Below are 17,172 nucleotides of genomic sequence, written 5' to 3' on the forward strand. Positions count from 1 at the left end.
CGCTGTGCTTGAGAAATCTATTGTTTTTACTATGAACTTAAAAGGGACCTCTCTTTCCTGGCTTCTCATTGGTTCCTTAGTGTGCCACTTACCTTTCATCCATATTTATTGGCTGATGCAGTTTTTCCTGCACTTACCAATGCTTGTTCCTCGTCTGCTTCTCTTATCAGTTAACATCCACTTTGGTGGAACTATTTGTTCGTAAAGTTTTGCCTTTTACTATTGCAGGTTATTTATATAATAAATTATCACCCGGACAGAAACCCTTGGATGCTAATGACAAGGGTAACTCGTCATGGAGTTTCCATTGATTTCAATGGAAAGTGGTTGTAAATCTTTCCAGGGCCTTAGCATCCAAGTGGTTAACCACTTGGATGCTAAGGCCCTGGAAAGATTTACAACCACTTTCCATTGAAATCAATGGAAACTCCATGACGAGTTACCCTTGTCATTAGCATCCAAGGTCTGAGATGTGCATAGAATCCCAGGATGTTGGGCTGCCCAGACTCGAACCCGGGATTCCCAGTTCTCAAGTCAGCACCTCTGGCCGCTGCGCTACATCCTCTCCCGTGTTATGTCAGGGAGCTCTTTCCTTCTTTCGGACAATGATTGATGAAAACAGCTCTTTATTCATTTTATAGGCGGAACTCTGATGCATTGCCAATGTTGTTCAGATTTGTTCCTTCTCCCTTCTAGGTAGGATACAACGAACCGACCCAGTACCTCCGTTATGAATTGCCTCTAATTCACTGTTTTTGATTTCTCACCCTTCCAATTGAGATTCGTTCTGAGCTTGCTGTGCTCTCGACACAAGCATGCTGCGCCACCACCCCCTGCCTTAACTAAGCGAGCATAAGTGAACATGTATGACCAAGGAAATGGCCCTCCGGTCTACCCTTAATTTGCTTTATTTTACTTTTAGGACATTCTCTTTACTTATTAGTTTGAATGTTTCAGTACTATTTATATTTCACAAGCTCCAACTCCGATCTCACCTCGAAGGATATATCTGATTCAAACATAAACGCGATTTTTATCGGTCTTAGCAATTATTGCTGCGTCGCTCATAGCGCAATATATTTTTATTGGTCATTTGTATGTTTGTGTATTCGAACACCTTGTCACTTGACCTTATACTGTGCAATTTGATGTATTAGTAGTGTCAATACGAAGGATTTTTAAAGAAAAGAGAACCGCAGTCTTCCTCAGAAAGGAATGTTTCTCTTGCAAACTAGAACAGCACAGACAACATAAAAGATTCATAGAAACTTGCTACTCTTGTAGCGTGGAGGGCAGGGGTGGACGTTCCATTAAAACGTACAGGAGAGAGTCCCTTTCCAAAGTTCTAATCACAAAGTGTCTGAAAACAAAATTCTCTCCTTACATGGGACTGCAAGGCACCAAAGCTATTTAGTTAAAATAGCAAACTATTGGTACACTCTTGCTGATTTGAAACACTGCTGTAAACTTTTCAAACAAAATGGTAACCTTATTTTTGACATTGGAACTTCTTTAAAAATATCCTTTATAAGTAAGTGGAATTACTTTGCCATATTGAATTCAGCTGGACGCAGGGATTTCGCAATTTTTGGAGTGATTCCTCCATTGATTACCACCACCAGCCAAGGGGATGGGACGGTAAGGACATCCCGCACAAGCGTTGATGCTTGGATAGGACTAGGAGTTCCCACTCATTAGGACTGACTGACACAGTGAAGCATGAAGGGACTTGAGTTGAGTTGGGGTAGGCGTAATTGGGGCAATGAGGTTCTTCGGGGCGTTTTGTGCTGGATCCTTACGTAGATTATTAATGAGTGAGATGATCATGCCTCTTTGTGGGTTCTGAATGTCTGTGAGGCAAGTGTGAGGTATGGTTGGGGTGGGGCACCAGCAATGAGGGGGGTGGACCGCATTGTGGTTACTAGGCAATATACCACATGCTGCAGTCTAACAAGTAAACAGGTTTAAGCATGACAAAAAAGAAAGGCTCCTTTATTTACTCACCTAAGGGGGAAAGCAATGGTAAGTACAAATAACCCCTACATGCTCAGTCATAGCCTCGCCCAGTGTACTCTGTCCCATCCCATAGATCACCCCAAACCAGCAGTATATTTATATACAGGTAGGTTTTATTAGGTGCAAGCAGGCGAAAAAAAAATGTCATTTAGACCACCGTACAAAGGAGGGGAGGGATAATTATACAAACGAGAGGGATTGGATGAGGAACAGTAGCATAGGGTGGAGGACGACAGGAGGAAGCCTCAGCAGCTGCAGAATACATTTTCTATTTAAAAATGAAAGAATGTGAGCATTGTAGATAACAATAAATAAGCATTGGCAAAGCCAATCTGTCGCACCATTTTGAAAACAAGAAGCGAGCTATTTGTTTTGCCAGTGCTTGTTCAGTTTGACAGAAGCAAAAAAATATGACAAACGGCTGTGGTTCTGCATCATTTGTGATGTGACAACACGTGCATGCAACAGCGATCCTTTTAGAAAGGATTAACTTTTGAGAAAATACTATTTCAATATTTGATTGGAGTTTTCTCAAGAAAACTCATTCCAAGAATGCCCCTGGCATATCCACGTGTCTCAAAGCACGGATGCCAATTTTGCAATGGATTGCAAGTTTAATCCACTGTTGGTAGATGACTGTGAGTTTTTCTGTAACAGTATGCAGCTGGCAGGTCTTTGGCTAAAAGGTATATTTTTTTTAATGGACCGTGAAGGGGAAGTAACGAGGAATACAGCAAAGAAAATCTACTTTCTCCTCGACTTCTAAAAGGCAAATAAAAAAAATAGTTCCATGATGTTGCCAGTGGAAGGATACATGCAACTTCAGTTGGAAATATTGTAAAGAAAACATGCTCCAGAGGCTGAAAAATAGAAAGAAAGCCATCAAACAAAAAACAGTGAACTGAGCTAGACAAGAAACTCCCCCAATGAACAGCAAAGGAGTTGACCAAAGCACACCATACATATATATATATTAATGTATTGGCAACAAAAGGTCTTTAACAAGGCTACCAAAAAAATAAGCGGCGAGATGTTCAAGAAGGCAAAATTAGCATTCAAGTAATGTACTATGGAGAGGGATCAGATCGTGAGAGATGGTAGATTTTGGGAAAGGGTAGTGTTACACAAACCCAGCATGACTAGTAGGATATACTAGTTTAAAAATCGAATAGTGTGTCAATGTGGGCACCATATGATGCCAATGTTGGCCACAATTTCTGCTATTTTATCTGCAGAATCAAAAAGCCAATAACAACTTGCCTATAGGAAACTTCTGGAGATTTAACATACACGTTTCTTTTAATGTTCAACTTATTGACTCAATTATAGTCTTGCATGCGGTCTGACTGCCTCAGTCTAGTGTTTCATTGTCTGAATTTCCCGTAAGGTGGTTAGTCTGCCATGCCATATTATCCAGCGTTAGCTATGGACCAAATCTTGTCACTGGTGGGCATGTGTAATCTGTAATTTCAATGTATTACGTATAACTATTATTTTCTTTGTTCCAGGTTTCCAGAATGAATTTTATTGGTCAACCCTGAGACGGCTGACTTCGGAGTGCTATGACTTTGCTGATGTGGCTCCTTCATTCAGTCACTTACCTCAGGACTAGTCCAAACGTCTGTACTACTGTACTAGTCTGACTATCGCAGTCAGAATTTTGCAGCTGTAGGTTTTTAGTACGTTTTTTTTTATCAACTCTATATATTTTATTGGGTGTGCGATGGCTTATTGCAATGGACTGGGCTCACTGGAAACACTTCAGAGTCATTTGGAGCTGCGTCTGGTCTGCTCCGTGTGCAGCGTGAGACAGGATGAGAGCACCTTCGTCCTGCGGCCCTGGAACCACAAATGCACTGCTTTGACCCTCCTAGGCCAGAAGAAGGGCTCCCGAACTGCCCAATGGCGGGAGATCCGCCGGAGGCCGGATTACCCTATCCCAACCAAGTATATAGTCTGCTGGTACTACCGGGCTGGCTCAGGCTGCGAAAGACACAGAAACAGATGTACGTTTGCCTGGAGTAAAGAGGAGGTTTTGGTGTGGACCCTTGAGAAAGACCTAAACCTGCACCGCAATGACCTGCGTTTAAGACTTATGCAGCCGCAACAAAAGACGGTGCAAGCATCTCTACCCACAAAGAGTATCCTTGCAACCGGTTTGGACATCCTGGAGGAGTATGGAGGCCAATTCCAGGAAATTTGTGAGACTTGCTTTTACTACAAACCCCCCAGAATCTCTCCCTGGCCACTTGCTGGACTTTGCCAAAGCCATTCTTTTTCTGAGTGTCTGTTGGTACATGTCCTTACTGAGGAGGGACGCAAGACACATTACCGTGAGATTCGCCCTGTACCTGCCTTGCGGCACCTGCAACCCTGTCGGTTCATCCTGCGTCGACTGCCGTGCAGGCATGGTGCCAAGCGATGCAACTATGCACACAGCGAGGTGGAGATGATGGTCTGGGAGGCAGAGCGGCATGGCCAGCTGGCACGTTCTGATTTGCTGGCGCCACCCCTGAGAAACCCACTGACTGGGGAGTTGGAGGTACTGGAGGAGTCTGTGTTCTACTGTCGCGTGTGTTTAGTGACTGCTGACTCCCAGGAGAATTTTGAGCGCCACTGTGCATCACTGGAACACACACAGATGATGTCCGACGACACGCTGACCGTGTGGGAGTACCGAAGTCCCCCATGTGGGAAGATCAGCTTTGCACTCTGTCAAAGGTGAGGGAGTATAGAATAAAACCTCTATATTACTATATGTTAATAAGTTGTAATGATTAATTGAAATTTTGTTACCCATTAACCACTTTTCCTAGGAGTAGGCTGTGGAGAATGACTTGGTCTGAAACTAACTGCATACCTTGAAAATGGGTTTTCAGATAATTCCTATGTTTTGTAGAAGCGGTGAGGACCGTCTGGCCCATTTAGCACTCTTTGCATGCCCCCAGAGTTACCATTGGGTGCTTTATATTATTTTCCAGTGGTGGTCCTGATAAGCTTGTTTTTTTCCTCCTACCTCTCTTCCCTCCTTGAATTTCCACCTGCTATTCTTGAGGTACACTGCTGCATTAAATGCAGCCTCTCCTAAAATGTGATTGCGACCACATATTGTATTCGTATCTGGAAGAGGAATGAATTGTGTGTCCCATCTAAATACCAAATGGTCATGTGATGTATCAATATTTTGTGACCTTAATCCGATTGCAAAAAACATCAAAAAGTTACCAAGTCCTGAGTTGGATATTATGACCCACACTGAATTCGAGTTTTTACGAACCAACGTATTAGAACATCGTTCGGTTCATAACATTTTTACCTGGATGCAAGTTTCACCTAGATTTTTGCGGTCAGTAATCTATACTTATGGTTCGAATTGTTCTAAAGCAATACTCAGACTGGATGTGCTATTTTGGGCTTCAGCTATTGGACCATTTCCAGTATCTATAATCTTTTGCAGATATGTCTTCTCAAACTTAACCAACAGCTATTTTGCCTTGATATAGATATATCCTACTACATCGTTTCCCTGTGGGCACTTTCACTTTTTACCTCGTTTTCCTTTATGTGCCTAATCTATTGTGATGTCAATTCTTATGGTTTATGAATGACCTTTTTTCACCTTCCCAAGTACTTTGTGCAGTTATATGATGCCTACAAACTATACGGTCATAAATGGTGGATTTGCAGAAATCGAGTATTTTAAACTGACTGCGGTTTGCTGATCTTCAATATGTTTGTTTTGAGCAGAAACTGCTTGACTATCTTTAATGTTCTTCAATGACAATCCTTTAAATACACTACAATGGAAAAGACATTTGGTCTGGCCTTAATGTGCCAATGCAAGTAAACAAAGGCATTCACTAATGCTTTTTGCATGCAGTGCATGGAAAATACTGCTTATTATATTAAAGCCTGCTTTTCCAACTTTGGGGAAAGGTAGCAAGATAGGATTACTATCTGTATTGAATACTTATGGGCAACAAGGAATTGAATGTAACAAAAAGCATGACGATTAACCGTACTTTTCAAATGTAAAATAGTGCATCAATTCCTGTGTAAGCACTTTGGGAATGGCAGAATTATACACCAAATATTTTGAGGTGAGAAAATAATTCTTAACTGGGTGGAGCCAAAGACCAAATGTATATTTTTAGAATTGGTATCACTACATCTTGTGGATTGTTGCACTGTCAAGCCAGACCTTAAAAAGGAACTCCCTAATCTAAGAGAGGTTGGGCCCATGCGATTGGTTGAAGCCTTTGGCAAGGCTTGGGTGAAGCCGCTGGTTCAGGCTTTTGTAGTAATTCTACTCCACTATGTCCATCTTACAGACTTCCACAACCTACTCTTCAGCTGACCACTATTTTCAGCTCCATCTTTCCCCATGTTTTAGCCACTTATCTACTTACAGCTCCACCGTCTCTCCACATTCACAATAAATTACCCCCGTGATGCATATTGTTGGCCAATTTCTGCCATTGGTAGAGATCTTTCCACACTTGACTTCCAGGGTAGTGAGCAATGGGGTGTGTGAGATTTGTGCAATTTACTTTCTTGTAATTCCTTGAAATTATAGCAAAATAATGTGTTTCTGTGAAGTGTAAATCCGTCATTTCGTGCTGTGTTTGAGGGTGACCTGCACTCTCACGTCGGCTTTTGGCACAAGGACTCATTTAAACTAATGCTCCACACTCCACCATTTGCATTCTGTTCTTCCAGTGCGTTTGTGGTAAATTTTTAGAGTGAACTGCACGTTTACAGTAATACTGCAAACTTTGCGTAATTACACTAAGTAAAGGCTCAATTTAGGGAAATTCACATAATGCGATATTCCGGTAATTATGCCAGTGTAAATAAAGTTTGACAAGGCATTTAGAGCCTTCTTGATAGGTGAAATTGAGTCCTCAATCAAAGCATTGATCCCTTGTGTACTGGTCCCTAACGAGGGCCCAATTTCAGTTATTAAACAAGAGGCCACCCTCTGGCAACAATTCTTCACCCAGTTTTTAGATATTGCGGTCTTAGAAGTACAGTCCCCTCCTCATGGGATGGAAGTGTCGTCATACTACTGCCTAAAAAAGGCTATAGAAACTCCCCTCCAATTACAGTCAAATGGCCCTATTGGATTCGATCAGCAAGGTTTTTACTTGGTGCCAGTTAGCTCATCTTAATGCCTAGGTCGAGAGCAGTAAGGTCTCCCACTGGAACACACTGGCTTTAAGAAATTCCATGGCACATCCGATAATATTGCTGCTTTGCAGCTCATAAATGAAAAATATGTAACAATCCGGGGCTCCTCAGTAAATGCCGCATTTATAGACTTCTCCACAGCCTTTTGTAAGGTTGATCGTCCAACACTGGGGTAGAACTAAACTCTGAAAAGCACTGATTAAATGTAGCAAAGTTGCTGGAATCCCCTCTTCAACCTGGTGTAAAGTTCTAATGGGCGGTGATCTGGGCCTATCCATGGATTCCCGTACAAAATAAGGTCTGAGGCCAGGATGTTTACATGCCCCTTGCTTTTCATGATATATAAGCACAATCTTCCCAACTTCATCGCACAGGGAAAAGGTTTTGCACCAAGTATTGGAGGTCACTCTTTAACTTGTCTGCTTTATGCAAATGATATTGTAATCTTTGATCTTACTCTGAAAGGTTTAAATTATGCCGACCTTCATTACTTAAAGATCAACTCATCGAAAAGCCAATTATTATACTTTTTCAGGGGAAAAAGTGTGTAAAAATTTCAACTTCTCCTGGCATTTGGGCTCTCAAAAACGGGAGTTAAATCAATTCGCTTGTCTTGCTCCCTCGGTGATTCCGATAATTTAGCAAACAGTGTGGGTGTAGAGCTGTCTCAAGCCAGAAGGTTAGGTGCTTTTTAGGTTTCGCGCCTGCGTTGCACTGCTCAGCAGTGCTCGTGCAACGCAAGACCTTTAGTAAGTGAAAAAATGAGGTTTCAGCACTGACCTAGGAATCGCACACGCTCGTGCGTGTGCTTTTCCTTTTGTGCTACCCCATTGGCCTTTGCGTGCATCTTTTAATAAAAGACTGCCCAATTGGCCTATTGGTGTCTATTGCGTGCTTGGTGCTCGTAATAGACACCAATAGGCCGTCATGTGGTTTCATTGATCGTGTCCAGACACGGGCGCGATAATTAAAAGCATATGGGTCGCAGTGGCACGCGCACCACTCGTTGTGCGTGCAAGAGCAGCTAGTTTTAATCCATACCAACTCCCCGGATTTTTCTCTCCCAATGCTGTGAAAAGCACGAGTTGAACTTGGGGCACACCGATAATAAACTTGTCCTGTTTTGCAGTCTTTACATTTAGTCACATTGTCCGTTTTTGTTTTTTGCGATGTTCTTGCACAATATCCAGTTGTGTTTCAGCCAAAGTAAGCAAAATGGTTGTAGGTCTCATGCGTACATATTTAATGTTATTTGTAGATAGCACGATGTATAATACGCTTTACACTTGCTTAATGAGGATATTTTTTAATTGCGAGGTGAATGGCATTCTTGGCAGTGTTCGTGTCATCTAGTTTATTTTGTGGGTTTACCTGAAGGGAGCTAAAATATCCACAGACTTGGGTGATATGTCGTTTAGGGGGCGCTGAGTGATTTAGGATGTGATTTGAGCAAGTGCCTACCAACTACATGGCCATGCGTGATCTTGCCGCCTTTCAGTAGCAGCGGCTGCATAATGTGGTTGTAGTTCCCCACCCACCTGCAATGCTGGTAACTGCAGCTCGGTTTACATGTGATTCAGAAAAGGGGGTGGTGATGAACAGAGTGTCTGAATTAAGCAGACCACTCTTACCCAGTCCAAAGATCAGGGCTTGATCCATCACCGTTATTTAGCTCACTGCCCCATCCCATCTCAGAACCTGCCTATATGCAAATTAGTCTGTCCCTGGCCCAGTGCATCATGGGAACAGGGCAGACCAAACTACCAAGCCAATTCTTCACCAGAAAGGAGACAAGCTACCGGGGACCGGTTTCTGGCATTTCAGCCTCGTCGGCCCGGCTTGCTTGAATCCTGATGGAGCAGTGAGCAAGGGACTCATGTCTGAGTATACCCTGCCACACCTATAGTGGCCAAAAACGATTCAGAAAAGGGGGTGGTGATGAATAGAGTGTCTGAATTAATTTGCATGTGAGCAGCGGCGCGCGGGTCTGCAGTTCAGTGCACGCGGACGGTTTTCTCTTCTTTTTGCAAGTGTGCTTTGTGCATAATTGTCGGTAGTCGGGGACGGTCGGGAGGGCGCTGCACCTGTTGCTGTCTGACCGTCAACGAGAGGGTGCTCGGTCTGTGTGACATGGAAACATTTTGTGGGCCTGGCACACAAGCCCATGTGGCTTCTTTCAAAAACTCTGCTGAAGCTTTTCATTAGTGAAGAGAACTGTTGCACAGCATAACTCCCTATGGTGCAAACCCCCAGTTACCCGTGGCTTTTGTTGTGACCGTTGCACGGCCGGTGAGATCAAACTGTACTTTGCAGAAATGACAGCAGGACTCTGTACCCCCTGTGCTCAGCGGGCCTTTCATCAAAGGACGCGACAATTATAGCAGGCGGCAGACACCCTGCAATTAAACCCTACTTTGCAGTGAAGCGCGGGTAGGGAATATTGTGTGCAGTTCTGCATGTCTTCCGTTGCCTTGCGAGTGCATAGGATGCGTTGTGCTGCCGAGCCCACTCTTTGCAGCCTAAGTGCGGTGGGTTACAATCAATCAGTCAGTCAGTTGGTTTGTGGAGCGCTTCTTGACGCCCGTGAGGGTATCGAGGCGCTGGCAGAGTCAAGTTGGTTAGCCAAATGGCCAGGTCTGCAGGGCTTACCTCTGTGGGATGGAGTTTTAGCAGTTGTCGAGGTGCTCGGGGAATACGTCAGGGAGGAAGGCGGCCTCTTCCGCCACTGTGGAGCCGCCCCTCTGTCCGGCAAGCTTTCAAGGAGCCCCCTTTCAACGCGAGGCCAATGTATATCTGTGTAATCGTGCAGACTCCGGTCCCCTCGTCATTGCTGCTGGGGGGTGGGGGCTTTTCATTTTGTGTTATGTCTCTTCTATACATGTGTAGTAAGTCTCGCACTCCAATTTTTAAGTGTTTAGACATGGATGCAATACTGGCCTTTGCACTTCAAGGGCTTGAATTTCCAAGCGAGTGGGCAGGCCTTACAATATTCGAATTTGTACAATGTCTGAGGTAGCGTTAACTAACCAACTGGGGTGACCTGCAGCTTACGTTGTTCGAATCCCGGCAGGGCAAGCTCAGCCTTTCAATCTACCAAGGTTGATAAGCTGAATGCCTTTGAATGGTTTAATAGTTATATCTGCTATCGATCGTTCTTGGAAGTGATTCGCGATGAGGGTGGCGGTGTAGTGCGTTTTACTCCCTATTTTTCAAAATAGAGCGGTTTTATTAATTTCACCTCAAACAGTTTAGCACTGTCCAGAGGTGTTTACAACTAGAAGCTATATATGTGTAAATGAATAAACCTGTTGACAAATAGCGCGATATGAAATGCTATATAAAAAGCTCGTCCTTGTTGTTGTTCTTTTCCTCCCCTCATGACTTACTCCTGTCACATTCTGTCAGTGACCTGATGATTGGTGGTCGGTTGCCTGAACGTGCATTTTGCGCTCTAGATATCTGCGCTGGGGTCGCTGTGCTTCATTCACCTCCTTCACGGCTAAGGTCACAGACCCGCCCTGTCGGGTCATTACCCTCACCCACCCTGTCCCCAAAACTGCCCCAAAGTAACAGATATAGCCAAACCTTTTTGTCTTTGTTGTATTGAACTTTTTTTTGTTTGTGGTTTTTTAGGTTTCGCCTGTCGAAAGCTGCGCAAGCAGCCTTTCGCGCAGGCGAAATCTTATGTCTAGAGTATGTGTGCTCATGTCCCGCCCCTCTGTTCCATTGGCTAGCTCCATAAATGGAGGCTAGCCATTGGAACAGAGATCTGTCCGTCAATGCCGGAGCAGATTCGTGGGCGTTCCGACGATTTTTAGGCTTTTCGCAACGTCGTGAAGACGTGTCCACTGTGGGCGTGTACTTATTTTTTTTCAAGGTTTGTTTTTCTCATTCTCATTTCTAATGTGTCTGTTGCCGGGATGGACGTGTCCCGCTCTCCCCCGCGGCTCGCTCCCGGAACCCTGCACGCGTTTTTTAAAAATCTTTCGTTCACGAATATTGTCCATGCGGTGCCTAGTTTATTCTGCTGGTCTGTGGTGAGTAATCTCTGCACTCTGCCCGTTCCATGAAACCTCGCTGCGCCATGTTACCCCCGAGCTTCTCGCCTCTCGCCCCTCTCCCACACTACCATCACGCAGCCTATAGCAGTGTGCCATGCAGGTAGAGTTGCTAGCAGGTAAGCGGCATATTTTAATTATTTTTTTTTATATCCCTTTCCCGTCCCCCCTCCCGCTGTCCGTGAGCCCGTCCCCCCTCCCGCTGTCCGTGAGCCCGTCCCCCCTCCCGCTGTCCGTGAGCCCGTCCCCCCTCCCGCTGTCCGTGAGCCCGCACGGGGAGATTAAGTGTTGCCCAGAACCACAGGATGTGGAGTCGACTCAGAGGCTCGAACCTTGGTTTCGTAGCTCCAAAGTCGGCAGTTCAGCCGTGAGACCACATCCTCTCTTCAACCCCTTCCAGTGATTCTTGTCGCACTGCAGCCCCCGGACGACTGACCCGCAATTATCACAGTTGTCAGTGGACTTTATTACCTCCTCCATCCCCCCCATACCGGAGCAGCAGCCATTGCGAGGATCACGGTCCCAGAATAGGAGCAGCCGTGGCCCTATGCACAGGTGAGAGGGACTGATCCCGAGTGCCCTGGTATATTGTTTTTTTTTTTTTTATCCCCCGCCCTCAGAAGCCCGGGGCCAGCCGACGCAGCCAGGCCTGCGCCCAAGAAACAGACAGCAGCAGTTTACAAAATAAAGGCAGCGAGGAAACGTCAGCGCCCATGCATTGCTCTAGCCTTCCTACGGGGTTTACTTTCGAGAGTTCAGCAAGCATCCGTTTATGGTTGGATTATGGCTGAAAGGAGCAATCACAACTTTCAGGAAGGAGGGGCATCTGGGGAAAAACACATGTTGACTTTCTTTCGGAAGGGAAACTCGACGAAATCATGTTTGTGTGTATAGGTCGGTACTTGTTTGTATCTCTTTTCTGCATGCATGTTTTTATTTATGTTGTGTTTGTGCGCTTGTGTGTCTGTCTCGTAGGACCTTACTTGTGTGTGTTAAGGTAGAAATGCACACACGCAGAGGTATTGGATATGGAAGAGGTTAGTCGTGCTTTAAAAACACTGCTGTTTTAGAATAGCAACATTTGACCCAAAAATGCATGGAATTAAAACAAGCATTGGAAATGCAATAGGTCTCGCAGCATTAGAGTTAGTGCTTTTAGAATTGTTTATGGGTTTTTTTTTTAAATCTTTAGCATTTTTGTTTCCTGTAGGCAATGCTAAAGAATTACAAAGAAAAAAAGCCTTAAACAAATCTAAAAGCTCTAACTCAAACGCAGGAACATTAACTAATTCTCCCACAGTCACAGTATACAGAAAGCCTGTGCGGTTTCCTTTTAGTATAATGACTCCACCTTCTGAGTTGTTTGCGTTGCGCCAATACCACGAAGAAAGCCTTAGCACTCTTGAGGGGACGCAGCTATGTAGGTTCTGGTAGACCGAACGGTGGATCGTGTCATTATGGCGGCGTTTTTCCCATTGACCGTGTATTGTGAATCCACCTTTAACTGTACCGGGGGGGCCCCGAGAAGACGCAGCTATGTGGGTCTTGTTGATCGGGGATCGGTGTGATTAGGGCAGCGCATTTACAATTCACTACGATGTCATATTGGTTTTCCTAGGAGTGGTTCAGGGGTGGCCAGCTGTTCTTACGTTTTGTGGTCAGTGCCAGGATTACAAGGTATGCAGAGATTGAACTAGGGAGTGGTTCATCAATATTAAACTGGCAAGGCAATGCAGGGACGGGGCTGGCCAGAGTGCAGCCACGTGACAGGCAGGTTGGGTGCCGGGAGAACCAGATGTCTTAGTGAATGTCTTACTGAATCGGGGTGGACACTTCAGTTCTGTCTGTGTTTCCAGCAGACGGTGACTGGCTTGCACATAGTGCAGCCACCTAGCCGGGGCACTGGTGCACTTTATTTCATAAATTGGCAAGATTTCCTCACAGCTGCTTGCGTTTCTTGAGAATGCTGCACGTTACTTAAATATTGCTTAGGAAGCTCTATCTTGCGACTGTGAATGGAAGGGGAGGGAACCCTGACGTAGCGAAAATATTGATAGGCTGAAAACTGGTGTTTATGCTAATTGGTGGTAACAACTGCAGGCAGCAAGAACTAGGCAGTTCGAGATTGGTGTAGACAGAGCACAGAGGTAGTCGTTTGCAAAGGTCCGAAAGGCGGACAGTAGGGCCTTCAGCTGTAGCGGTCGTCAGGGTTGCTGAGGAGCAGGGTTTGAATTTCGGCGGGAATGCTCGACATTGTGCGACTCTGGGCAAATCACTTAATTCCACAATGTTGGTGTGCCGTTGTGTAACGTACTGGAGCTCGTGCGAGGGGCTCTGATACCACATGGCTAACCGGTTAGTGGTAATATTGTGACGGGGGCGCGCAACATCTTGCAAATCTGGGGAAATCACTTCATTCCTGCATGGTGACGTTGCTAGTGAAGCCATCAGGTTTGGCACACCAATGAAATAGGGGTAAACCCGTTTTTGGGGGTCGAGTTTGGCTGGGTCGTTCAGCATGTTGGGTTTGGGCCAAAGCACTTGATTATCTCTACTGTTGTGTCGGTCGATAACGCAAGTGACGGAGGCTGGTGCTCTGATACTCCCATTGCCAATCAGTTGTAATCTAACAATTGGGGCGAAGTGGTTGGTGTTAAATTCATCTGAAGACTTTTAGTGCAATAAGTGGCCCTAGTGCGCGCTTAGAAGGGATGGTGGTGCAATTTGTATCTTAAGCCTCGGTGAGGGGGCGTCACCAGCATCGGGATGGCATCTATTACATGAGGTGGGAGAAAAGGATGGGGGTGGGCGGGGAGCGTAGGGACGGCTCAGAGGCCTGAGGCAGAGCGCACCATATGGAGAGGGAGGGGGGTGGCAGTGGGAGGGTGATTGATGGGCGGGGCAGTGCTGGGGAAGCCTTTGATGTGGCCTGGCGGCCGTGGAAGCCGGGCCTTTGAAGTGAAGCTAAGCTTCACTTCAAAGGTGTCGGAGGAATGCGGGCGGCTGTGCACGCGCTTTTAAGCTCAATGCGCATGCGCATTGAGCTTAAAAGTCACGGGCACTGCAAGGAATCGCCACGATTCCTTGCAAGTTAGATAAAGAGTAGATGAGCCCCTATAGTCTCGCTTGCTGCATGCGCATCGACAGGCGAGACCTAAAAATCCTCTGAAGAACACAGCTTTTTTTACCAGGTGAACAGCGTTGTCCGTGTCTTTGTTGCCCCCCCCCCCCCCCCCCCCCGTGACTCCCGCTGTCCGTGTGCCTGTGCCCGTCCCCGCTGTCACACGAGGCACCTTTCGGCCGCTTTGATGTTCTCGTCTCAGTGAGCCGCGATTTTTAGGGCTGCACCAACCCGCCCACCTCTCCCTCTCCCCTTTTCCTTACGCCCCTCGAAGGATTACAAATTATTTGGCTTTTAATGTGTTGCGATTGCGAAGCACCTTTCTGCTACCGGTAAATATATTGCAGTTGCAGCAGTAAAGGCTGTGCGTTCTACATGGGTGTCCTTTATGAGCACGGAGACCACCTTACGGAATGACCCACACTTGCATTTTACAACGTGGTCGTTCTGCAGAGCCTTGCAGCTTATTACATGGTGAGTAAAATTAAAACTCGTGATACACTTGTTTAGTTAGCTTACAGTTCATTCCTCGGCGAATTCCATGCATTGCGTTTCTGCTGGCTGTGCTAGTAAACTCTGCAAAGATTGGCCTGCTGTACACGGTTAGTGAAAACTCGAATGTTTCTTCTAGGAGACCGGATGTTTGCTTTGGCTGGAAGGAGCCTGTTTGTTTTAATATGTTGTACTTATTTCTTTCTTTTATAAAACTATTTTTTCAAGAAAACCGATCATGACAACATCGCGCATATTGCGTTTTAATGCCTTACGTCAGCATTCCGTTGGCATATTACTTCCTTTACTGTTCAGTGTCCAGCATGCACTGTGCTGGTTACAGTTTGCAGTGCATGTGAGCGCGTGCGCGTGCAACACTCGCGTGCTTCCCCCCCCCCCCCCCCGTGATCACTTTCCCTTCTGGCATTCCCCCCTCCCTTTTCGCCCAGTCCTTCTTGTCACCTCGGCATGCACTCGCCCCTTCCCTCTCCCCTTTCGGCACTTTGATGTCCTTTATAAGCACACGCATACTCACACATGCAGGCTCTCTGCTCTCTTTCTCTCTCCCCCTCTCTCACACACATGCACCCACACATGCACGCTCTCTCACACACACACACACACACACACACACACACACACACACACACACACATGCACAAACACATTCACTCTCTCTTTCTCTCACACCCACGCACAGACACATGCGCGCTCTTGCTCTCACATGCACGCACACATCCACGCTCTCTCTCCCTCTCTCACACACACATACACACGCCCACGCTCTTTCTCTCTCTCCCCCCCCCCCCCCCTCTCTCTCGCTCACACACAGGCACTCATGCATTCTCTCTCTCTTTCTTTGGTGTGTAGTGCCAAAGCACCATTGATTCCTGCTACGCACGGTAAGTCCTTCATTTGTACTTTTATTATGATACAAGGACCCCTTGCTCCCTGTCAGGCCTCCAGCACTGGTGCGTGGTGGGGGTAGTGCGTGGTGTGCAGTGCAGAAGCACCCTTGACTCCTGCTGTTTACAGTAAGACCTTCACTAGTGCTTTAAGCTTGACTGTAGTATGATACAAGGACCCCTTTGCTCCCTTTCAGGCCTCCAGCACTGGTAGCGTGGTGTTGGCAGTGTGCAGTGCCGAAGCACTTTTGACTTCTGTTATGCACGGTAAGGCATTTATTGGTGCTCACTGCTTTCAATAGGGCCATGGCTTGACAGCAGGCAGGCCTTTGCTCCCTGTCAAGTCTCCAGCAGTGGTGGTACATCATCCATTCCAGCTGCTCAGGGCTGGTGCCTGTTAATGTTTCTCCTGCAGCTGCGGAGTCAGCAGTGGTTGTGAAAGGCTAGGGTGGTGTGTGTGCGTTCCCTCGCACCTTTTCCTGCTCTACTCCACGCTTGTCCCTCGATGTGTATATTACAGAGGTACGAAAAACACAGCATTTGAAATACCCTTTACACAAAAAGATTGCATGAGAACTGGTGCTGCGGAGCGCCTTCCCTCTCATTGACTGGATATACCCGCTCTCACTACAACTCTCTCTTTCACGCACACAAGCTCTCTCTCTCTCTAACACACACACACGCATGCACGCACACATGCGTGTGTGTGTGTGTGTGTGTGTGTGGCTCTGGGTGTGTGTGTGGCTCTGGGTGTGTGTGTGGCTCTGGGTGTGTGTGTGTGTGGCTCTGTGTGTGTGTGTGGCTCTGTGTGTGTGTGTGGCTCTGTGTGTGTGTGTGTGGCTCTGGGTGTGTGTGGCTCTGGGTGTGTGTGTGTGGTAGTAATTGCTGTCTGTTGAGCTCGTCCGTAGGGTACAATAGGTCTCACATTTGCGCGAGAATGGCAATGTAAATGACCATGCCATTTATTTATCTGTTTTCAAAACCAACACATAAATACAAAATTTGTCATTTACAATGCCAATGGCTCTAACTTTTCCAAATAATTTACAACAAGGGGTGGTGATGGACAGAGTCTCTGAATTAAGCAGAGTACTCTCACCCAGTCAAGAGATCAGGGCTAGATCCAACACCGTTTTTTAGCTCATTGCACCATCCCAGTTTCAGAACCTGGCTGTATGCAAATTAGTCTGTCCCTGGCCCAGTGCATCATGGGAACAGGGCAGACCAGACTACAAAAGCCAATTCTTACACTGGGAAGGAAACAAGCTTCCGGGGACCGGTTTCTGCCATTTCAGGCGTCTTCGGCCCGGCTTGCTTGAATCCTGATGGTGCAATGAGCAAGGGACTCACATCTGAGTATACCCTTCCACGCTTAGGGTGGACAAAATAA

The 17,172-nt window shown here is 46.2% G+C and overlaps 1 protein-coding gene across 4 annotated transcripts in view; it reads left to right on the forward strand.

The window, feature by feature from the left end:
• The window catches only part of HELZ2 (helicase with zinc finger 2), a 127,605-nt gene that overhangs the window by 4,289 nt on the left and 106,144 nt on the right, over positions 1 to 17,172 (forward strand). Inside the window, exon 2 of one of the 4 annotated variants that reach the window (XM_078651695.1) lies at positions 3,525 to 4,737. The exons of 2 other annotated variants lie outside the window; for them this stretch is intronic. In XM_078651695.1, coding sequence (XP_078507821.1) covers positions 3,740 to 4,737 — 998 coding nt within the window. In that variant the 5' untranslated portion in view covers positions 3,525 to 3,739. Of the gene's footprint in view, positions 1 to 3,524; positions 4,738 to 17,172 lie in introns of those variants that run through there. One more of the 4 variants, XM_078651696.1, reaches the window with a different exon arrangement.

The sequence above is a fragment of the Lissotriton helveticus genome, chromosome 7 (genome assembly GCF_964261635.1).
Source record: "Lissotriton helveticus chromosome 7, aLisHel1.1, whole genome shotgun sequence".
Lineage (NCBI taxonomy): Eukaryota > Metazoa > Chordata > Amphibia > Caudata > Salamandridae > Lissotriton > Lissotriton helveticus.